This window comes from Sciurus vulgaris, assembly GCF_902686455.1.
Source record: "Sciurus vulgaris genome assembly, chromosome: 1".
NCBI classification, from domain to species: Eukaryota; Metazoa; Chordata; class Mammalia; order Rodentia; family Sciuridae; genus Sciurus; species Sciurus vulgaris.
In genome coordinates this window covers 163,596,007-163,621,142 of record NC_136461.1, presented here as the reverse complement: position 1 = coordinate 163,621,142, position 25,136 = coordinate 163,596,007, and the positions used below count along the sequence as shown (strand labels likewise).

At 36.0% G+C, this 25,136-nt stretch overlaps 1 protein-coding gene and 1 long non-coding RNA gene across 2 annotated transcripts in view; one reads left to right on the top strand and one right to left on the bottom strand.

The window, feature by feature from the left end:
• Positions 1 to 13,701, bottom strand: part of LOC306663618 — a 132,708-nt gene extending 119,007 nt beyond the window's left edge. The window contains exons 1-2 of the long non-coding RNA XR_013764490.1: positions 13,573 to 13,701; positions 12,530 to 12,720 (exon numbers count right to left, since the gene is read on the bottom strand). This is a non-coding gene — a long non-coding RNA (uncharacterized lncRNA). The remainder of the gene's footprint in view (positions 1 to 12,529; positions 12,721 to 13,572) is intronic.
• A 396-nt stretch (positions 13,702 to 14,097) lies between these two features.
• Positions 14,098 to 25,136, top strand: part of MMP16 (matrix metallopeptidase 16) — a 258,787-nt gene continuing 247,748 nt past the window's right edge. The window contains exon 1 of the mRNA XM_079143787.1: positions 14,098 to 14,566. Within this exon, the coding sequence (XP_078999913.1) occupies positions 14,435 to 14,566 (132 nt within the window). The 5' untranslated portion in view covers positions 14,098 to 14,434. The remainder of the gene's footprint in view (positions 14,567 to 25,136) is intronic.

The window sequence follows — 25,136 nt, the reverse complement described above, 5'->3', positions numbered from 1 at the left end:
TTGAAAGTATTACATATGGAAGATAAAGGAAATCCATTATGTGCCTATTTTGAAATACAGAAGAAAGCAAGCAAAATGTAAAAGCATTCATATTTGATGAAAGTAAATTTATTAAAATTATGATGCCCCTGAATTTTACCAGATTAAGCAGGGATAACACATGCTAGGGAAATTGACAACAGTCAATAGTCTTTCAAAATCCAAATCAAATTAAATAATTACACACAAGACCAAGAAAATTTTTTTATTATTTTAGAGAGAATTATCTATCAATTTTATACTAACTCAGTTTGTTTCTCATCAAAAGCAGAGAGAGATTTTAAAAACCAAAAGAATTCAGAGACTGTAAGAACCATGAATTCACCTCAAAACAACTCTATGATAAAATCCAAATCATAAAACTAACAAAAATTATATCTTCTACATACCCTTTTAGTCAACTTTTCATTGCTATTATTAAAATCCTGACAATGATAGTCAGAGGAAGAAAAGTTTATTTTGGCTCATAGCCTCAGAAGTTAGTGCATGGTCAGCTGACTCCATTGCTTTAGGCGAGAGATTATGGCAGAAGAGAGTTGGAGGAAAACATCTAAGGACAGGAAGCCAGAGGCAGAAATAGGGCAAAGTGCCAGTGACAAAATATAAATCCAAAGGGACACCCCCAGACACCTACTTCTCCAGCCACACCCTACATGCTTAAAGTTGCAACCCAGTACAGTAGTCCCTTCAAGTTATTAATCCACCAAATAGATTAGGCCACTTATTAATTCACAATTCTCATAATCATTTTACCTCCAAATATTCCTACATTTTCACATACATGAGCTTTCAGGGTGTTTTGGTTTGGATGTGAGATGTCCATCAAACTTTCATGTATAGGATAATGCAGGAAAGCTTAGAGGTGAAATAATTGGGTTATGAGAATCTTAACCTAATTCGTGTGTTAATCCCCTGATAGGGATTAACTGGGTAGTAACTGTGGGCAGGTGAGGTGTGGCTAGAGGAGGTGGGTCTGGGGGTGTGCCTCTGGGGCATATATTTTGTGCTTTCCTCTGCCATACTCTTCAGCCATGATGTTCTGCCTCACCTTGGGTCTTGGGGAGCCTTGGAATGAGTAGTTTGAGGGAATAAAACAGTAATTTACCATAGTGTTAAAAAGCTAAGAAGAAAATAAAATAAGACAAGTAGAATCACAGCGATGGACAAGGGAGTTGGGTGAAGAAGTATTTTGGATAAAATTTTAGGAAAAAAAAAATTTTTAAGGAGGTGACCAGTATGCTGAGGATACTAATTGCAGCATTAGTATAAGTGGAAATGGCCAGTGATTCATCAACAGTTTGCATTTTCTACATTCAATTCTTCCTGGACTCTTCCTTAGGATAAACACTCAGAACTCTGCAATTTTATGGGTTGGGGGTTGTTTCTCATCACTCAGAGTTAGTACTCCTTTTAGTTTTAAATATCACATGACCCATTACTAAGAACTTTCATAAAAAACATTTTTTGTCTTTTTTATTAGAATGAGATCCCAAGATGGATATTCTCAGTATTTTGCTAGTTGGGTGTATAACACAGTTAACTTGGTTTTGATCTCCATGAACAAACTACCATCCAAGTCATGTACCCATACTACTTTATGATTTAACTCATCTCTACCAGAGTGACTCTCCTTGCTATCAAATAAATCTGCTGATTGCTGTGGTAATATTGCTAAATGAAATAAATAGGGACTTTTTTGGTATAAAGTATGGGTTTGAGTCCTGATCCCATGCCTTTACTAATGCTGTGACTTTTGGCAAATGACCCAACCTTCTCTCACATCAATGAAATTTACAGATTTGCTGTAAGGCTAATTTGGCTTCATATTGAGTCCAAATGGTTTAATACTTGAACCAAAAATGATTTTGCAATGACATTTTTAATTTCCATTTGTTGCATGCTACAGAGATGGCCTAATGATGATGTGGCTTTAAGATGGCACCCTGCGACTCTGGGTTGTTCCTGTAAATAAAGGACTGATCTCTCCATTATCCTACTACAGAGCAGAACTGATTAAAGTCTCTATCTCCTTTTCTGTTAAGACTTCCACTCCGATTCTCATTATCCTGGCTCTCTGTAACTCTCTTTTATCTTCCCCATCATTCTTCTTTTGTTCTTTTTGCTTTCCTAGTCTCTCTCCCATACTATTCTCAGTTTTTGTGCAATTGCTTGCTGATAGGAGTGTTGCTTTTCACCTGGTGGGAAGTATACCAATTTCAGAGCATCAAGCTGAATCTGTCTTGTGCTTGGCTATTTTCACAGTCCCTAGATGTTCACAGGTCACTTTTATGGAGTTAGAGACATTTGCGATTTTCTTTTTCCTTTTTTTTTTTTTTCTTCTTCCTTGTTCACGTTCTTATCTCTGCATCTTTCAGTAATTCAGCTTGTAACCTCTTCTTTGACTTTAAGGAAGTCTTGATTTGGACTTTCAGATAATAGAGAAGAGGCCATACATCTATCTATATCTATCTTTCTTTCCCTCTCTCATGAATAGATTACCTATAGTACATATTTATATTTTATGGAGGTTTGCCATATAAAATATGATTAAATTTGATTTTCAGATAAACAATGGATAATACCTTATTATATTTCACAAATATTGTCTGGGATATATTTATATTAAAAATCAATTTTTGTTTACCTGAAACTCAATTTTAACTGATTGTAATTAATAATAAACCTCTGATTTCATTTGCTAATCTGGCAACCTAAAGTAAATTTTTACAGGACTGATAAGTTTTGTTTTTTCAAATAAGCAATGTTAACTATCATTTAAAAATTTAAGTAATAACGCTCTGTTAATAGTCTACCAAGGTGATGTAAGCTGCATTTACTATGATTAGAAATTGACAATTTCATTGTGATTAAATGGTTGACTGATGTATATTTGTCACCATAAAATTACCTATTTCATTCTGGAAACAATTGAGTATTATTTCTTATATATGACTTATGTCTAATTCACTTGACTAGAAGAAAAGCACAGGCCTTTATTTACAAATATGTAAATAAACACTATATATCAATCAATACACTGACATTTAAAAACGCTTGGACATTTTATCTAACAATTGTTAATATAGAAGTAAAACTAATAAGTTTGTGACAAGAACTGGCAGCTGAATTCTCTTGGCAGAAAAGATCTTATAGTAGAACAATTTCACATGTATATTAATATAAACAGCTATTTTACATAGAAGTTCACTTTTGTTTAATTCATAAAAAAAAAAAAAAACTGACTATCTCATGGCTCTGTGCCTATCCAAAATAAAAATTAAAAGCATAGACCTAGACAGGATGGAAAGCTTTCTTCCATTCAGTCATACACAGTATGATGACCCCTAGTGGGAAAACCGGGCAAAAGTGCCACACAATACAGACACCCAAATATACACAGCTCTTAATCAGGAAGCCACATGTGCACATCAACACTTACTATGGACCCATAGCATCTGAATTTAATTCAGAATAACCTAAGAAAAATGCTGTCGTTTTCCTAGTACAGGCAGGATATTGAAACACTAAACTGATGGAAACATTTTTAGGTTAACATATTTATATCTAATCCAATATTTTAAAAGTCAGACTTCTTAGCAATACAGCTATTGATTATGACTTTTTGAGTTAACATCAATTTATACAGTCATGTAGAACTTTCAAATACTTGAGAATTTATGTGATTCAAATTCTTCATTTTGCAAGCGAAATACATAGAGCATAGGATGTTTGATAGGCATGCTCCAAGTCAATCAGCTATATTCTGACAGAACCAGAAATAAGAAAGTCTCCAGACTACTGTTTCAGTGTGATTTCCAACATTCACTAGTGTCTCTTTACTGAAAGGTCATGCTATTTACTATAAGAGGCAAAAAGAGCAGGAATTTGTGGTTGTGTATAGAGACCTAGTACTCATTAAGGAAGATCTATAATATCTTTCTTGAGGAAGCATTGTTAACTTATTCTCTGTGGGATATGCTCATAACTTAAAAGGCAAGAAATAAGGTCCTCAATTATAATTAATGTTAAGATACAACTAAGTACATATATCAATGACAAATAAAACTTATAAAAATTTTAAATAGAATTTAATAACCATAAGGTTTATGTTATAACAAAGGACCAAGTCGTATCACCATGTAATGCTTTGAAAATATAGTTTCCACTTCCATGGAGAACATTTTACACTCAATTCCAATATGGAATTTCAGTTAGAGTTAGTAAATATTTAAATAATTGTGAATTAATACTGGACTTTTTTTTTTTAATTAAAAAGCTTGAAAACATTTTAGGGAGGATTCAAGTCCTGGATAGGAAAATGGAGTAGTTAATCTTTAAAATATCCCCGGAAACCTTGAGATTCAACATTTTATAGCAACTATATTTATGCATTATTTTATTTATAGCAATTTAGGATCATAAGCAGATTTAAAATATATCTTTCTGCTCCTAGTGTCCCAAATTTTACATTTTCATGTTTTTAATTTCATTTTAAAATGGAGAGACTTGAACAACTCCTGATAATATTAGCAACAGTAATATTATTTAGAACTATAAAATATCTTACTGAGAAATAACACTCAGAATACAATAAGAATGAAACGTTTACATATATGTGAATTGAAACTTTAAAAATGACTGATAAATATACATATATATATAAATATATTTAGCTATGAATAATTACAATATGGCCAAATTAATTAAAGTTCCAAGGATCACGTGTATTTGGAGACTCCAAGTCTGAATATTTGGCCTTGTAATGTGTTCAAACTCCCATTTCTGGTTTCCTCAAGAAGTAGCAGAATGACTACCTTCTAGAAATAGTGATATGGACTGAGTTTGTGCTCCTCCCCTACCACCAATTTCATGTGCTGAAGCCTAAATTCCCAAACAGAATGAATGTTGGGGCAGGGCCTCTGTGATGTAAGAGAGACCTCATGAATGAGATCAGTACCCTTCTTATAAGAAGAGACACTACAGAGATTATCCCTTTGATCTACATGTCAGGATGAAGAGAAAGGGTAGTTTTCTACAAGTGGGAAGCAGGTGCTGACAGATACTGGGTCTGCCAGTATCTTAAACTTGAACTTCACAGAAATAAGGCTTTACTGTTCAAGCTACCCAGTCTCTGGCATTCTGTTACAGGAGTCTAAACTAACTAAAACAGATTGATACATTTTCATTGGGTGAAAGCATGAAATGAGGCATTTGCACCCTTTCCACTCCATAATTAATTATTTCTGTAATTTTTAGAATAACAATTGAGTCCTCACAGTTATGGGTCTGGTCTCAATCTACTTCAAATGAAAATTTTAAATGAGGCAAAATTTCAGTTAAACAATATCCAGCTAAATTTGTTTATGTTAGAAAGTAAAAGTAATCCTAGCAAGCTCCTTAAAAGTAGAAAGTAAAATGTAACTTTTATATAACTACAGTAAGAATTTTCAAAATATAAAAATAATAGAAAATGACTAGGTACAGATGTACCTTTATTAAGGATAAATAAAAATTCTGAAAGCATTATCATGTGCATTTATTCCAGTTGCAGGATATTTTTAGAGTAAAACTTAAGTTGCATCTGGGGACAATTTCTAGTACATTTGGCTGACTGTTTTATAGAAGCTATAAGATGTAAGTCAGAGCCTATCATATCTTTTGATTTCTCTGGCTAATGTGCTGCTGATTTTACTTTGAGATATATTATATAATGCTATGTGATGCTGAAGAAAATCTTGGGTTTAAAGATATGAGACAATTTTTTTTCTAACTCATTTTAAGACACTTCTCTTTTTAATTTTTGCTAATATTGGTGAGTTTTAATCTTACAAAGAATAGCTATATTTTAATCAAAGACTTAAATAAATAATGACCATTGTTGAGTTAGAACTTACTGAAATGCAATCTTTTATTAAAGTTACGTCACTTACCTTTTGATTGCATGAACAAAAACTTTTCAAGTCCTAGTTCATTTGAAATGACTCACGACTTTTTAAAAGAAGAAATACATTCTTAAAACATAAACATCTGGATTTGTAGACATTGATTATGATTTACAATGGCCTTGTGAATGATGACATAAAAACACAACCATCCAATGAAAACAGAAGCAGATGTGTTAATGATATTAATACAACAATGATAAAATCTAACATATATGATATGGTGATTTATTCTCGTGGGGGATTTTATACCTGTGTATGAATGGTAACGCTTCATTGGACTCTTGGACCATTAGAACATTCCACTCCTCAACAAAGGGAGAAATCGTCACATTGTGAAAGATGTAGAAAGACACTAACTCCCTAATCATGTTGTTTCTTAATAGTAAGCAGCAACATAAGATGATTCTGCCTATTCCAGCATCAAAGGAATTAATTTGAGATTAAATATTTTTGAAATGAATATACTTTCAATGAAAACACAAAATATACTAGGACTAATTGACATCTTTTATTATTGTTTTATTACTGTCCAGAGCTTTTGTGTGAGACAATGCAAGGAAGTTCAGAGAAGGTTCAGAGGAGAAACCATTGGGTAGTAAGAGTCTTAACCCAATCAGTGAATTCATCCACTCATAGGGATTAACTAAGTAGTAATTGAAGTGGTAGGTTGTGGCTGGAGGAGGTGGGAATTGGGGTGTGGTTTTGGGGTATATATTTGTATCTGGCAAGTAGAGTCTTGTCTCTCTGCCTCCTGATCACCATGTGAGCTGCTCCCCTTTGCCACACTCTTCTTCCATGATGTTCTGCTTCACCTCGAGCCCCAAGGAATGGAGCTGGCCTTCTGTGGACTAAGACCTCTGAAACTGTGAGCCCTCAAATGAACCTTTCCTCCTCTACAGTTGTTCTGGTTGGGTTCTTTAGTCACAGCATCAAGAAAGCTGACTAAAACACTGTCCGTCCGCTAATGATAACTGTACCCAATGAGTTAATTAAGGTTTACTTTTGTTCTAACATGTAGAATAAAGGCATCTCACTTGAGTGTTTATTTTCTCACTATTCTTGGAAATTAGTTCACAAAAGTTTTTCTGAACTCTGTAAGTTTTGATTCCAATTCAATGTCTTTGATTGAATATAAAACATTCACTTTTAGATTATATATTTTCATTGTGATCTTATGGCTTTTAATGAATAACAATCTAATTTACATCCTGTCTTCCATCTTTTCTTTGCTTGTGAAGTAATAAAAAGTGAATTTTATACACTGCAGTAGTTCAAAAGGGACTAATTATATTTTGAAAATAATGGTAAAGTCTGTCATTCTATATCTACTTTTCTTTTGCTAAGAAATAAAACACTTTATCATTTCTATTAATAACAGTTAAACACATAGTACTTGTTACTTCCTAACATAATTTGTTAGGAATGTTCTGAGAGTCTTCACTCTGAACATTAACCAGAGTGTCAATGAGCCTTTGCTGCCTGCCTGTTGTTGGATAGTATGTAATAGCCACATGCTACAGTAATGTCTTATGTTGTTCAGTGTTTACAAATTTCCAGAAGCTTCCACGTATTGTATCTCAGTTAATCTTCACAATTATTCAAAGAATATGAAGGCTTATTGTATAGATGAAGAAAATTTAAAAAAAGACAATGAGTTTCCTAGTGCTTTCCAAATTTTTTATAGGATTCTCAATCCTCTTCTCTATTTTAGCAGTAAACTAATGGAATGTCTTTTCTTATCAGAGTGTCCATCCCCTTGCTGAACAATGACATAACCAATAACCCTGAGTACTATTCAATTTTAGTTTACTACAGTTATTTATATGGCACTGGTAAAATAACAATGAAACCAGGTCTTAAACTACCTTGTGTGTTCATTACATTTTCTTCCATGTCTAAAATAGTTTATGATGAATCTCTTTCCTTAAGTGAAGCAATCAACTGTAAGTCAATCTACATGTGAATTTTTTTTAACCTTTGCCAATTAGTCACATGACTTACTTAATCTTCTTGAGTCTCCATTTATTTTTCTGAATGGGGAGTTTGGTGAGGAGGTCCCTAAAATGTCCTTCCAGCTTATATATACTTATGTCTATGTTGAAAATACCTAAGAAAGTAAAAGGGGAAGATTTAAATGGATTGGTATGAAGACTAATTGGATACAAAATAAAATAGATGGATATACAACTGCAGCAGATAGCCATGAAATGACAAAAAAAAAAAAAAGTATGAATTTATAAGGGATAGTGATTAACTGCAGTGCAGGCGATGGAGTGAATCAGAGTGGTGTTGGACAAAAAGACATGACAGCTACTCATGACTGAATGAATACTGAGTATGAATTAATATTACAGTTAAAGGTGTTCAAGGCTTGGTATAATAGAGGATCTATACTAAATGGGGAAAATAAGGATATATCATCTAAAGGGAAAAGTGATGAACTTGGTTGGGGACATACTAAGTTTAGATAAAAGTGAGGATCAGGATTCTAGATCATAGAACTGAATTGAGTCTCCATTTATTTTTCTTCATCCCAAGATCTGAAAGTCACCAGAGTAGGAGAAACATATTAAAACTTAAGAGGGAACAATCTCTCTTAGAAAGATAGTAGAGCAGGAGAAGAGCCAAGTTAAAGTTTGAGCTTCACAAATCCTGGCATATTCTGTAAAGATCCCCGTCACTGGGAAGAAGGTTACTGAAGTGCTGGAAGAATTGACTCATCTGGTGGATGGATATAATTATGGGCCCCTAGAAGACCCCACCCCTGGCCTAATGTCATAAGGCTATAAGCCCATTGTTCCTTTTCTTCTCTCACCTGATGGGTTCTTCATACTTCTCAGCAGTCTTGGACCTCCCAACTTCAGGTGCTCTGTGATGAAAACGAGGAAGAACTAAGGGCCATTACCAGTCACTTTTATCAAAATCTTCTTTTTCTATTTTGTGCTGCTAGCTCTTGTTTATTTTAATAGTAATTTTAAGTACAAACAACTTTATGGTCCAAGACTTCATTCTTCTCTACCCTAGAACTTGACTAAACTGAAGTGTTCTCTTAACTTACTTCACATTTATCTTGTTAAATCTTCAGTTGTTTGGTATTTTACACTGGTTAATGAATGTTTGGTGGAAGAATAAATGGAAAAAATAAACCAGCAGGGGCCAAATTTGGGGAGATACTCATAATTATGGAGGTGAAAGGAGACCATGAATGGAAAAGAAAGAAAAAATAATACTATCTTCACTGGCACTGATAATTGCAAACTATTTTTCTTTTTTATCAAGCAGGAGAGTTTTGTGAACAAGATAGGTTGTCAAGAAATATCATACCACCCAAAATTAGAAATTATGTCAGTAAGTTCAGTCCATAAAATTATATTTTTGAGGAAACAATATTTTAGTACCATAAGGATTCTCCTGATTGAAATGGGCCAGCAACTTTAGAGTATAACATTAATAACATTAAGGTAGTGGATACAGTACATGTAGCTCCACTGCGTGCAAACTCTAGAACAGTGCATCTCAATTTTCCCATGCAAATGAATCATGACAGAATCAAAGATTTTGCATTTCTGACAAGCTCCTAGGACTGAACATCCCATCCAGACAGCACACCTTAAATAACAAGACTCTAGGGGCCTGAGCTATATATGCAATCCCCCTGCAGGAACGGAGGATGCCAATGGCTTGGCACTATTTCAACATTCTTTGAATTAAAAAAAAAAAAAAAAAAAAAAAAAAAAAAAAGCACTGCAGTTTCAACTGATGTAAATAGGGAAGAAAGCACATAAATTGATATGATGGAGGAATGAGCAATTTCTGTAACTTCCCACACTATGGAATTCATTTAGAAGGTTCTAGTTTACTGAGAAATCTGTTTCAATGATAGTTATAATACATAATTTGCCTCTCATGTTATTTTAGGTAGCTATAATCATTCCCATATCCCAGCATGCTCACTTTTAAGTATCTGTCATTTACCTTTTGAGAGGTACAGGTATCATTTACTTCCTCAGATCCCTTTATCTCCCCTGTAACATTTTATTGACTTGCCATTAAACTTTGCCTTGGGAAATTACTCTTTCTCTGTTTTTTTTTTTTTATTAATTTTTTTCTCTTTTGGGTTCAGTTTTGTCTAGTCATGTGTAATTCTGAGATTGTTCATTAGCTTTGTGAAATTCTGAGAAGAGAAAAAGTATCTTACCAAAAGCACACACAGCAAGAGGCACGATTTGTGAGGAAAGATTTCATTAACACCCCTTGGGAAGGATGATACTTTATATTTTAACTTACATAGGAAAACAACTTCTTTCCGTGAAGACCACTAACTAAGAAGCTCAAAATTGCTAATACAGGAGACTAGGAACTTCCTCATAATTCTGGGCCCTTAAGAGATAAGCATAGATAACAGATGAGAAATGGAACAGCAAAGTCACCTGACAAAGAAAGTGATTACATTTCTGCAGGTAACCAGCTGAGTCCATGTGGGGTATTATTGCATCAGGTTTATTGGACAAGCACAGATAAAAGACCTTCAGTGTCTGTAGATACTAAACACTTAGTGGAACACATGAAGCAAAACACATGAGAACTTCCAGAAGGTGACTGTTCCCCAAAAGTCAGCAAACATTCATAAAGGTGGTGAAAACTTATTTCCTCCTACAAGTTTCTTTAAGGTAAAGTCTAAAGCTGGAAACAGGGCACAAAAGACCTTTCCTGATCTTATCCTTACGCACTCATCCAGGCAACATCTGACCTTGACTTTGCTTTAAACATATCCTAGCCTTTAGCTTGACAAACTATGTGTAGCTACACAAGTGTACTTTGGTGTATTTATTCCTCCACTGCACTCAGGTATGAAATATCCTTCCTTTTCTTGTCTGCCTAGTAAATTTCTACTCATTATCCAAGATTCCACTCAAGAATCACTTATTTTGTGATACTTTCTCCAAGGACCTCAGGGAAAATCAAATACTTCTTCCATAAGATAAGTAAGTGCCCAAGTCCTTACAGCATTATAATAATTATTACATGTCTGTCTCCCTCATTGGACTATGAATCCTTCTGAGCCCCATCCTTGAAGTGAAACTATTTTATTTCTAGAAACTTGAACACTTACTTGTTCTTTGCTCATCAGTGGATGTCCAGTGGTAAGTTTTATAAAATGATTGTAAATAATTTAAAATTTTTATCATTCTTCCTAATCACGAATTTGATATTATCTTTTGGATTTAGAATTTCCTGTTTTCAATGGAGTTTGTCTCCATAGGATGCCACTTGGAAGCATAGGTTTCCAAAGACATTACACTAGTCTAGATCTAATGTTTTTGTGGCCGGATGAAAATCTTGTTTCAATTGTTATCTCTTTATTCCCAGTCTCTTCTCTTGGATAATCCCATACATAATTTTGAAGATAATATTTACTAGGTACCTATTCACTAGATATCTTAAATAGTTTAGTAGCCCATGTTTGCCTATTTAGATCAAGTTTTAACTCAATATTCATTGCAAACCTCTCCCCTCACCTTGTACTCCACACGTGCTGTTAATGCATCTCTGTTTTGTATTTATTTTGTGACAAGTTTCTTACAGTGAGAAATCCTTTCTTGTTGACAGCCTAGCAATACTCAATTTGTGTTCCACTTCCTTAACGAAGTCTTATATTCTGGCTCATTTAGCAAGGACTTCACCATTTATAATTGTTTAAAATGTATATCTTGTATAAATTTGTTTCACCTCTTCTTTAATATTATCTCAAGGACTGGAACAGAATTCGAACTTTTTTTTTTGGCATTCTCTTTTCTAATTTTACACCTTGCTAGATATAATACACACAAAAAAATAATTTCTTGATTCATTGACAAATACTCCCCACCACATTTTGTCACTTTACGTTGGCACAGAACACCAGACAATTTCTACAAAATGACCTTGTTTTCATGTTGTCTTTTGTTTCTTTTATATGAGTCATCTCAACCTGTGAGTACAAATCAAGATCAGGAGTGAATTTTTTATATGGAAAGTCACTGGAACATAGTAAGAAATACAATGACTGGGAGTCAGAAAACAGTTCTGAGCTCTGCCACTTGTATGATGTGGTGGAAAGTTATGTTTTATTTCCATCATTTTTTTCATCTGGAAGATGAAAATAAAACCTCAGGGATGTTGTGGAAATTAAATGAGATACTATGTCTAAACTATCCTGCAAATTTTAATGTTATGTAATATAATGTATAGCTTTTTATTATATCATCAAAATAATTTTGTGGGTGGTACATGCTGTGCACAAGGCAAACTATCAGAAAACACTCCTGAGAGTCTTGGGTCAAGTTAGCTATATATAAAAAAACATATATATGGGTATGTATTTTATATGTTGGATATATATGTAATATCTGTATTACATATATATATGTATATATATCTTTTCTTAACATTCTCTTTTCTAATTTTAACAATAGCTGTAAGGTCCCATTCCTCACATTTTTCATTTTTCTCTTTAGGACACAAATTATCACCGTCCAATACATTTTTTGGCAAACTATTTTTACGTTTTCCATCTGCTTACCAAACATGACCTCTCGTAGTCCTACTTCTTGCTTTACCAACTCATCCATGAAATATGTCTTGTCAATCCTCTCTTCAACCCCACCGAGGTAGCTGTCATGCCTGGAACACGTTTTATTCTTAACCTCACTTCGCCTGCCTTTCTTTCCCGTGGGCTCCTCTTCCCCTCTGCTGGCTGCCAAGGAGAAGCACATTTATTGGCATTGCCCCCAAACAGATGCCTGCCTCTCTCCCTTCCCCCTTTCTCTTCCAGCCAAACCATCACCTGCCAAGGGCTGGTGGTTGCTGCCTCCCCTGTCCACTGCCTCACATTGCTGCAGCTCCAGTCCTTTTTGGCAGCCTCTTCTGAAGTTCCCCTGCCCGCGTTCGCCTGCGCCTCTTGCCAGAAGCCTCCCCCTCTCGCCTGCAGCTTTCCTCGCTCCCGCCAGCCTCTCCCCCGCTCGGTCTGCGCGCAGCCTCTTCCTCCCGCCCTTGCCAGCTGCTTTACTCGCCTTTCCTCAGGCTGCTCCCTCTCCTTCTTTACCCAGCTCTTCCTCTTGCTCCCGCAGCCGGTTTCTTTCCAACGCCCCCACCCCTTTGGTCGGATGTTTTGTTAACATCCAGGACCACCTCTCCCAGTGCCAGTGTGTGTCTGTCCACCGTTCACTTGGATAGCGAAATTTCATCCCGCTTCTGTATTTGATGAGTCCCCCATCAAAACCCAGTGCCTACTCCTCTGCCTGGAAGGTGGAGTGTAGCGATGGTAAAAAGAATTCAGACACCGGGACACAGTATTTGAGGACCCCAGCAAAGTTTGGACGCTCGGGACTTGCGATCTCAAGCTTCCCAAACTTGGTCAGCCCTGGCAACTGACCCAAGTCCCCAAGCAGTGCACAGTAACCGGGGTGCTCCCCCTGATTCCTAGCGGCCCCAATCTCCCAGAGCCCCTCCACTGTGGTTCTTCAGGACCAGGCCTGGGCCTCTCCTCAGGCTCCACCAGGGTACACAGCCTGAGCCCCACCCAAACCCGGGCTGGGGAGGGGCGCACTTTTTTCTAGATGCGCTGTGGTGGTACCAGATCAAAGGATGTAGCCGCTCAGGTTCCTAAGTGTCTGTCTGGGGATGAGGGGTGGGTAATACTGATAGCTCTCCTCAAACCCGGGACCTTCTCACAGGCTGGATACCTCCAGGGCGCCATACAGTAGCCAGGAAGCCTTTACGAGTCGTCTCCTTTAAGAAGCGCGCGTACGTGTGGTTCGGGCTGTGTGTGCTCTTGTGTTGTGTGTGTGTGTGTGTGTGTGTGTGTGTGTGTGTGTGCGTGTGTGTCTGTGTGTGTGTGTGTGCGCGCGCGCGCGCGCCCAAGGGCCTGAGAGCCTGGCAGACCCCGGGAAGGAGGAGTTATGTAGATTACGGATGAACATTCTGGAGGGGAGCGAGCAGAGGAGGGAAGAAGCAGAGGCGAGAGAGCGAGGAGCGGCGGAGGCCCTTCCCGCAGAAGCTGGGGGCGGTGGCGGCGGCGGCGGAGTAGGCGGTGGAGGAGGAGGAGGAGAAGGAGGAGGAGGTGGAGGACGCACGGACTGGAGGCGGCGGCGGCGGCGGCGGCTGCTGCTGCGGTGGCTGCGACTGGGAGCTTTGAGTCGGAACCGCCGGTGAACTTGGGCGCCACGTTCCGGGTGACGGACCCCCGAGGATGGTGAATGCGAGCTGCTGCTGACCCTGCCTCAGCCTCTGCTTCTCCCGGCTGCCGAGCGCGGGGGCCCCGTCTCCTCCCCTTGCCCGGCTGTGGGTGAACCTGCAGGCTCCTTACCCACCCGGAGGACTTTTTTTTGAAAGGAAACGAGGGAGGGAGGGAGAGGGAAAGAGGGAGAAAAAGAAGGGGAGCTCGTCCATCCATTGAAGCACAGTTCACTATGATCTTACTCACATTCAGCACTGGAAGACGGTCGGATTTCGTGCATCTTTCGGGGGTGTTTTTCTTGCAAACCTTGATTTGGATTTTATGTGCTACAGTCTGCGGAACGGAGCAGTATTTCAATGTGGAGGTAAGAGTACAAGGGCTTCCTTCCTCTTCCCTTGCCTGGGCTGATCCCTGAAACATTTCGTTCACTCTTCGGATCCTTGTAGCTCAGAGCAGCCGGGTCTCAACACATTGTTTCCCTTGCAGCCGCCGAAACCCTTGCTGAGTTTCCCTGTGTCTTAGGTGATGGATGCGTGCGAGACCGAGAATCCGTTATCCCCAGCAGCACAAAGCCCGATGCTGCGCGCTCAAAGACACAATTGTAGCTGGTCCATGCTTCTTTCCCAGGGAAGAGGGGAAGCCCTACTTAGAGCAGACGTGTGGCTTAACAAGGAAGCTCGAGTTTATGATGAATAAACAGCTCGGGAAACAAAATTGATTGCTTGGCATCATGTGCTGCCTTGGTATTGTTCCTGAAATCTTCCTCCCCGTGGTTGGTGCCTAACAAAGGAGGTTAAAATCAAAGAATCTAAAGGAAAGCGTGGGAATACTTGATATGTTTAATAACATTACTTTGTGATAAAACACTTGAGTAGACAGAGTCTTTTTCGCATTTAGACAAAACTTAATACACTGTAACTAGATCTGGCTACACAGAGGACATGAAATCCATCTCTTTTTAAGTGTCTTCTCTCCCCCTCCCCCGCCAATTGAAAATAAACGTGGCCCCATGTAATAGTTCTGAGGTGTGTTTTAAATTTGATTTCACACTCTCATGGCAAAACTGAGAGGTCTGAGACTGTCATTTGTTTTAATGTGATAGCTTTGGGAACAGAAGGCACAAAGCAAAAGGGAACTTAAGGATAAGGACTTGTCAGACCTCTGCCAAAGTACTCTTCCTGTCATCAAGTCAGCACTAAAGCCAGCCAGCAACGTGCAGTAAATCAGTGGGAACGTGAATACACCTGGGCTGTGACACAAATTTATTACATATTCAGTAGGAAGCAAAGCCAGTACGAGGGTCTTAGTAAAATTTACTCCTTTTGATTGGATCTGATGCCTTCTGACTTTCAGAAGAATTATGGTTAAGTCTATAAGGAATAAGGTGGTTTTCCCTTATACTGTTGATATAATAAAGCTTACTGTCATTTTGTTGGGAGCATGTGTTTACACAATAGCAGGACCTGTTGCACAGTATTTGAACATGCTTCATGTAACCGATTTATATACAAAGTGTGCGTAATAAATGCCAGGTGTGGAGTCACATTCTGAATATAACTATGTTTATATAAACTGTACTTAGGACTCCACATAATAAGGATAGTACAGAAACAAAGTATTTTAAAAAGTAAGACCCATTATCAAATAAGTTAAATTTGCAGATCTTAAGGATCAATTTTTCCACAAAAATGCAAATTTGAAAACTAAAAGTTTAACCCTTTGAGAAAGTGTATTTTGTTCTGTTTTGTTTTGTTTTGCATAAAAAAGGAGAAATGGAAAAGGGGTGAAAGTCCAAACTTTCCTGGATGGCAGATTTGAACTTTTGGAGTTGTGTGATACAGATGGATTTTTGTACCTAACATTTAAATCAAGAGTTTAATGTCGGAGTGAAATAATTAGTTCATAGACTAGAGGAATGAAAATGGCAAGTTGTTATTTATAATTTACAAAGAGAAGGGCCTGATGTCAGGTTGGTGGTTGTGGAGATGGTGGTGAGGTGGGGCCTGGGAGAGGTAGTTACAACTTAAGTGCTAGGTTGTGTCTTGCTCACTGTGGGAAGGGAGGGAGAACCTGATGCCTGTCTACCTGCCCTGGCAAAGTCTTTAATTTGCTTTTGAGATTGGAATAAACATCATTGTCTTAATTGTTACTAGGTTTCCTTTGTGAAGCTAAGCATAGATTGAATTTCTTTATATTAGAATCCTCAATCAGATACTATTATACAAGAAAAAGTTTCATTACTAAAAATGACATTTTTTTTTTTTTTTAATTCCAGTTTTCTCTTCTCTTTCAAGGCATATGTGAAAAAATGGTTCATGGAGAAGAGTGATTTTCCCATCTTAAAGTGTTTCAGTTATTTCACCCATGTTTATTACAAATGTAAAGATTTAAGGAATGACAGATAAAAGATTCATGTGCCCCCTGAGACCTTAAAAAGCTTACTTGATACAAAGGGAATTTTCTTCTGATGAATTATGGGTGATTATGTTTCATCGTTTGTATTATTCCCAGGTAGTTTTTTAAGCTCTTGTGCACTTCCTTGGTTGGATTAATAAGCTTTTTTATGTGTGATGGTAACTTTTTTCCCCCCAATGATAAGGATAGCTACTAGAAAAATTCAAATATTGTAAAGAACATAGGATGACAGGAGGTTTTCTGACATGAATTTCTGCCTGATTCACTTTTATTAGATGTTTCTTTTTTGGTAGAAAACACTAATGGAAAGAATATTCCATTACTTCCTCTCCATAAGAGGCACTTATATTGTGTTCCTCATTCTTGGTTGCAAAACATACACAGTGAGAATGCTTTATTTGATTGATTCTCAAGGACAGTTTTAAAATAAACAGTAATGGTATCAATCATGCATGAAGCCCATATGATCATAATTTTTTCTGGTAAGTACACCAAATTATTATAGTTGGAACAAAGCTTCAGAGAGATGCTCTTTATGCTGACTACTAAGATAATAGTGCTTTATTCATCCCTAAACTTAACAGTTTGTGGTACCCCCATATTTCTCATCTCTATGATTTAAGGTTTAACCCTGTATTTTCCCCTTAGGGGGTTATATAGAGGTATTCATGTTAACTCTTTCCTGTATGATTTTTAAAACAATAAACATTTAGAATTTTCAGTTATCAGAGTGGGATAAAAATGTTGATATGCTATGAAAGCCTGTAACAGAGGAAGAGAGCATTTGGGTTTTTTTTGTGTTTTTTTTTTTTTTTTAAGCAAAAAGGAATACTTCTAACAGCAAGAAAGGGTTAGATACTATGAAGAGTAGTACTATGTGACACACTCAATTCATTGCTCTACCTGTATTTTAGGTAGAAGCCTCTTTAAGGATTAAGTTTTCAGATATTTTTATGTAGATAAAGGTTTTTGTATATCAATGGACTCCTTTTTTTGGGAGTGGTTCTTCCAATGTGTTATCATTAGCATGATGCAAAGAAGTTATATTGCTAATATTAAACTAAAAGTCAAAAACTACTGTCATTGGACAGCAGTCTGATTAGAGGTATTCATTGGTCAGAAGCAGCTAAATTATTAGCAAAGAACTATAAATCATTATATTTCTAAAATAGTTATCTTATACTGGCTTTTTTCATGATTTATGGTTTTTTTTTTGGTATACTGCAAATGTTTTTGTCATGAATATTTGTCATCATCATCATCATAATAATAACTGCCATCAACTTGATAGTTTGTCCAATGTCAATATGAGAACAACATTCATTATTGATTTTTAAACAATAGCACACATTTACAGTGAACAAAAATATTTAAAGTCAGTTTAGTGGTTGAAATGAAAACCTGAATGAAGCATGTATCAAAGTATAAAGTTGGTAATGCTTTGTGACAAAAGAATCTTGATGAAGCAAAAGTTGATTCTATTATTTCTAATTAAAGAATAAAGAGAGATTCTAGATTCCAAATGGGTCTTTTATTAAACATATTATGAATTGTGAGTATAACCATTTCATAGTTTTTTTCCTTGAAATATGTTTTCATAACTCATTAGGATTTACTCACTTTCATCAGGATTGTCTGAATCTACCCAGAAGGTCAGAGCTTGCTTGTTTTGGATAAAGCATAAAAACTTGACAGTAATTGATCATGGGATATTTCAGAGATAAAATTATATTTTACAGATTTTAAAATGTTTTATATTGAGACACTTATCACTTGTTCTCCACTTGCTTAAAAAATCATTATTTCAGATTGGGGATGTACCTCTATGATAGTGCTCTTGCCTAGCATGTACAAAAACCTGGGGTTCAATCACCTGGACTGCAGAAAGAAAAAAAAAAATCAAAAACAAAAACTTTATTTGCTCATGGAAATATGGAATCCCATACCTCTTTCTGTCTCAGGGACTTTCCTAACTGCATCCCTCAATTCTCCACTGTAGCAGCTTATTACTGATGAACAATAAAGCAGTGTAACTAATTCATAAAGGTTCTTATCTGCAAAAAGACTTCAGGCTTAACAAAACATCCCAACTATGCTGACAGTGTGAAATATTTTTAAGGGCCAAAAATTACAGCACAGGCACCAGATGTCTTGATGGTCCTAAGGTTCTTCAGCTTCTCCTGCATCTCCACCTCAGTTATGCTTTTCTGAGTTTAGAGTTACCTGGACAGGTCATACCAGATCTAGAGGTATTCAGGAAACCCTTGCAGGTGTGCATAGGCAGGTGAGGTATGCTTCTACTATGGTCGATCCCCTTGAGAAATCCACAGAAAACACAGGTCAAGCATGTTCCTCTCTAAATATCTGGGTTTTTTCTTTCAGTTTCTTCTCCCCACCAAATAAGGATGAAGTTGGGTTCAATGCAGTTTTCATATCTCTGGAGCTAAGTTAAAAGTGATAGATCTAAAGTTTCTACTTTTTCTTATTTATGATATTTAATTATTAACATAAGAAACAATGTACTTGTTCAGAGGTGTAATTCTTTTCTCTGAATCTGGATTATTTAATTATTGTATATAAATTCATTTTACTCACTCACCTATCTTGGCTATTCAAAATGTACCTGTTTTAGGACATCTGGTAGATGATAATAAGTTGGAATGTTCTCAGAACAACAACAAAAAATCCATGGAACGTTCGAATCAGCAAGTCAAATTTATTCAGTGTTAGAAGAGAAAGATTTATTTCTTTATGCTCCTTTAGAAACTTTCTGACCCTTCAGCATGTGTATTTCAGTTGGAGAAAATTATTTTTCCATTTCAATTTAAGTATCTGTGAATGAAATTTTATCTCTCAGTTTCTTTTGCATTGTGGGGGAAGAGCATAATGAAGAGCACATGCTGGAACTAGACTGAATGGGTTCTGATCTTGTCCCTTTTACTTGCAAAGTAATTCTATGACTCTCAGTTTACATATCTGTAAGATGGGGTTATTGAGAGTACTTGTTTTTTCAGGTTGTTCTGATAATGAAATGGATATATGTGTATCATATATTTGTATATCTAGAACATAGAACATGTCTTTACCTCATTAAATACTCAGTACTTTTTCAGTGTCATTACTGTTAATAGAAAATAAATGTTGATGCAGATGTAGTTGACATAAATTACATAAAAGTCTATCAGGTTAGGACATACCCACTGATCTAGGGAGATTTTATTTAAGTATGTTTTTCATTTTTTAAAATTGTAATGTACTGAAAATCAGCCACGCTTATCTAACATCAGTACATTTTCTTCCCATGATTTTTCTTAGACAGTTTAGTGCAGGAATGTGATTTTTCACATTTTGTCTTGTCATCTGTTACTATCAGAGAATGTCAAGTTTAGCTAACACCTTCTATTACAAAGTCTGGGTTTGCTGAAATCTGTTCATCTTTTTAATACCATAGAAAATAAATAGGTCTTTATGATTCAATGGGCCTGTTTATTTTAATTGGCTCAAGGCTCAAGTACTTCCTCTTTATAGCAGGGTAGGATTCAATATATGACTTAGACCGGGGGGTCTGTTATATTCTTGTTCTTGTTTTGAATTTGTACAAGAGGGATGAAAATTGCAAATTGTTTTCTACAATGACAAATGAATTTTTTAAAAAAATCATGTCCATGTAACATTGGGAATGACAGTGTACTTGTTTAGAGGCATAACTGGACACAAGTCAAAGAATTTGAGCTTCAGCTCTAGGTTTTGCACTAACAGAGCTTTAATTTGGACAAGTAATTTCTTTAATTCCTACATCTAAAAAACTGAATATTGAACTAAATTGACACTAAGGTCATTTGCAAATTTGAAATTTTTTAGTGTTTACCCTCTAAGCTTTGGTTTATATGGCTGGAGGTGTATATGAATATTTACCCTCTAAATTTGGGGACAACTTAGATCACAAAGGTAGATAGTTCACCCCCACCCACACCAGAAATGAGTATCATGAAGAAATATAGGATATATAACATATCTAACATGTGTTATCATCTGTAGTGAAAAAGGGTGTTTCATTTTGGAAATAATCCTAGCTTTCTGCTGAGTAGTAAAAACACTGGCAGAAAATGATATGTAAGTTTAAAAATCAATTTTTGGCCAAAGTAGCAAACTTTTAAAATTTAATGTTAAAAACATGGCTTAATGTTATTTTGAAAAAATATCATATATAAGTGGTACTTCAGTCATAAAAAGGCAAGTTGGAATAAGTTCAAAATCTGAGTTTTAACTGAATTTTTTGTGGGGAGAGTGTCTCATAATTCAAATCTATCTTTCTATCTATCCAAATATATACATATTTTATAGTGAAATGAAGTACTCATACTGTATGCTCCGATTGCCTATTGTGGAAAATAATTTTGGCACAGGCTCTCCGAGGGTTATTTTTGTTCCTTACCACACATTTTATTTTGAATGTGAAAAAATTAGATTGCATTTGTTTTATAAAATATGCAGCTTATATATGAACAATGAAAATTCCATGCTAAAAGAATTAATAATATGTGTTGCACACAGATTTTCTTTGGCCTTCATTTGCTTTTTCTTGGGAATGTTATTTATAGATTTTGAGGTTATTCTTGAAACCATATTTGATTGTTGCTTCCTGTCATTTAGCACTCAGAATGGATATTCTTTGTCTTAGTGTTTCACCACAATCATTTGGCATTGTGCATCCTTGTGTTTGGATTAGTGACGTATCATGTTGAACCACATGGCAGAAGTTTAGCACAGAGAGTCAAAAGTAGTCTCCTGTAGCTCTTAACCTTTGATTAAATGTGACCTCTGGGTGTAGTATATAAAAAGATGCTAGAGGGAGCTATTGAGCTGTTTATTAAGAATTCCAATGGCTTGAAAGAACTAGGTTTAAAATCAAGGGTGCTAGGTGCAATCAGATGTCTTAAAATGACTCACAGTCAATCATAGAGACTTTTGAAGAAATCATTGAACATAGTTCATGATTTAAGATGTGATCTGGGTTTACTGAGAGCCAGTTTACAGCATTAATTACATATTTGATGAGCTGAGAAAGAAATTTATCACTTCTTTGGGGGAAAAGTTCTGGGCATGATAATATGATACAGAATGTTGTGACACAGAACTGATATATATTTCTCTTGTTTTTAGGTGTTGAATAGCTCAGAAACTACACATTGAAGTGGGTTCATCAGTTGCTTTAGGTTTTCCTATTTAAACTGAAATGACTAATGAAATAATGATGGTCTTACAGATTTGAGGTGGGACAAATTTAATGTGATAATACTTTTTAGATTACGTGTAGCAAAAATCTAATTTATTTTTGTATTTTATTTTGGCACTGGGAATTGAAACCAGGTTTGCTTTTCTATTGAACTACAATATAATACTTTATATTTTTTTTATTTTGAGACAGATTTTGCTAAGTTGCTGAACATCTCACTTACTAGGTTGCTGAAGCTGACCTCAAACTTGCAATCCTCCTGAGTCAGCCTCCCAAGTTACTGGGATCATAAGATGTGCACAACCACACAGTGCTTAAAAATTCAATTTTAACAGCCTATGAAACTAAAATTATTTTATTTTTTTGATGTCTACTAGGATCTCATTAAATGAATACTTTGCCGTGAAAGTAGATTTTAAAATACAGTTTTTGCCTACTATCCTTTAAAAATATATTTGAAATTATTATTAAAATATGAAACTGTATGGTTAATTTAAATAGAAACCTCAGAAGTGTTTCCAGTTGAATAAATTATTATATGACATATAAACATATGTATATGTATAGGTGTGTATGTGTAATAATATATATGGTGGAAGGAGAGGGTTAAAAAAGATATGTGCTAATGCATTAGGGCATGCCAGCATTTAAATAAGGCATTACAACCTATTCACAAGCAGCATTAACATTTTTTAAGGTTTTTATAAAAGTAGTGAGTTAAGTGAAATATGGATGAATGAAATAATTCATGTCCCCACAAATAGATGTTCCCAGGAGAAATAGCTTTTAGAATGATTCATTCAAATGACCAATCAAACACAAATAACTACTCACTCAGATAGATTTTTACAGTATTTTTTTCAGCCACATTAAATGAAGGCAGAATACACTTCTCTATTTTAAGAAGAAGCTGGACACTTCAATCAAGTGTCCCCAAATTTCCATTTTATGTTCCCAAATGACATGCACATGATGTGATATCATTGAAATGCAGGCATGTGCTTCTGCATGTAGCTGACACAGTCCATCCCTGAGAGATGCTAGTGGAAGCATTCTACCAGACAAACTTTTCACACTTAATTCCTACCTTTTGCTAATGGTTTATCCTGGTTTATAATAATTAGATATTTGCTTTTGTTTTAGGTTTCTAATGACTGTGCATTCATTCCTTTTTAAAACAATTGCCAGGCTGTTTCTTCCCATGATTCTACTTGTTCTAGTTGGGGTCTTGAGGGACTTCATATTTTAGGAAAATTATTGGACCCCAGGCTTAGAGGTTGGGGAAATTTTTATGAGAAGTCACATATCCACCACTTCCTCTTTCATTGTGAGTAAAGTGGAATAGATTCAAGCAGCTTACACAACAAGTGGTTTGTATGCAATTGAGAAACAACTTAAAGTCAAGAGCATTGCCAGCTATGGCTAAAATCTTTTCTAGAGGTTTGGGTGTTTCTAATATTACAGCAGCTTTGCTCATGTCGCTTATGCTTTGTTCCTGTATGGTGGATTGAGTGAGGTTGTTTGCTTGAAGGGAGATTCAAGAAGATTTTTAAGAAGACTTTGCCTAACTTTGACCGTTTATGTAAGAGATACACGATCTCCATTGCTTGTTTGTAGCACAGGTTATATAATGGCAGCTCTGAGGCAATGGCAAGCACAGTCCCCTTTGTAAGTAAGACTAAAGGGGGTGCTTTAGTTCTTGCAGTCCCTCTGATAACCAACAGTCTAGAAACAACTACATTCTGGCATTGCACTCCAGAAGAACATCTGAATGACCAGTGTTTTATTCAGCTTTATTTTGTCACTGTGACCAAAAGACCTGACTAGAACAACTTAGAGGAAGAAAAGTTAATTTTAGCTTACAGTTTCAGAGTTTCCCTCCTTCGTTAATGGCCTGCATAGCTCTGGGCCCCAGGTGAGGCAGAACATTATGGCAAAGGGAAGCAGCTCAGGACATAGCAACCAGGAAACAGAGAAAGAGCTTTGCTTACCAGGGACAAAATATAAACCAGAAAGACATGACTCTGAAGTCTTACTTCTTCAGCCACACCCTACCTGCCTACAGTTACCAGTTAATTCATATCAGTGGATTAATCCATCCATTAGGTTAAAGATTTCAAAATCTAATCATTTCACCTCTGAACATTCTTGTATTGTTTTGGGGGGACACCTCATAACAGCCAGTAGAATGGAAATGCCTTGGAATTTATTTCTATGCCTTATTTTAATAGTAATAAAAATAATTAACAATGGTCGAACACTAGCTACATGCCCAGTAGTGTTCTCAATATCTTACATATTTTAATACATTTAATTTTCAGTATAATCTTATGGATTAGCACTACTCTTTCTCTTTCACAAGTGAGTAATCTGAGGCACAGGGAGGATAAGGAACTTGCCTAGGCCATTATGAAGCACTGAAGTGGAATAGCGTAGATTAAAAGCAGGAAAGCTGGAATTAGAGCTCACACTCTTCACCAAGTTAATAGAACTGAGAATTAACTTCCAATTTCTCAATAAGGGTAGCATGATCCACTTCCATTGTCATATTTTGTATTCTAAACTGAAAAGAAATATGTGCATAATTAAAATATTATACCTGTCCTGAGCAGAGTGTCTTACCTGGAGTAAACCTGAATAGGCAGTTGATGGTTTTATTGATTCAAGATTCATTATGTGGCGATTATTATAGTTTTACTGTTCAATGCCTTTTGTGATAGTTAATCATTAAAACATTTGTAACCCATTTAGGGCATAGTCTGAATTTACAGACAGTATTTTATCAGTTGTAATAATCTTATTTCTTCATCACTTGTTGTAATGCATCTTACAATTAAATGTGTTTTTTTCAAAGGATTCAGGAAAATTTGATTAGGTTCTAAAAATAAAAGAATTGAACATCACAGAAAAATGTAATGGGAAAACTTGCATCAGACCATCTTGATGGGGAGGATGTGTGTGTGGCTATGACTGGCATGTTTTATGAGTTCTAGCATTTGCTGTTTTTATATTTTGCATGAGTTTGGTAGAAGCTACAAGGAACATACTTTATTATTTTAAAAATATTTATTTAGTGACAACATAAAGGGACCTTTCTCAGAGATGGATCAGGTCGCTCAAATAGTTACTGAGTACCTCCCACTTTTTGGCAGTCAGCCTGATACCTGGTTATTGCTTTTGTTGGGGAAGGAATGAAAACTTCCAACTTTGTGGTTGACCAAAGGTTGTAAAACAAACAAACAAACATCTTTAAGCCTTACATAAGTTACTCTGTGTAGCTTTT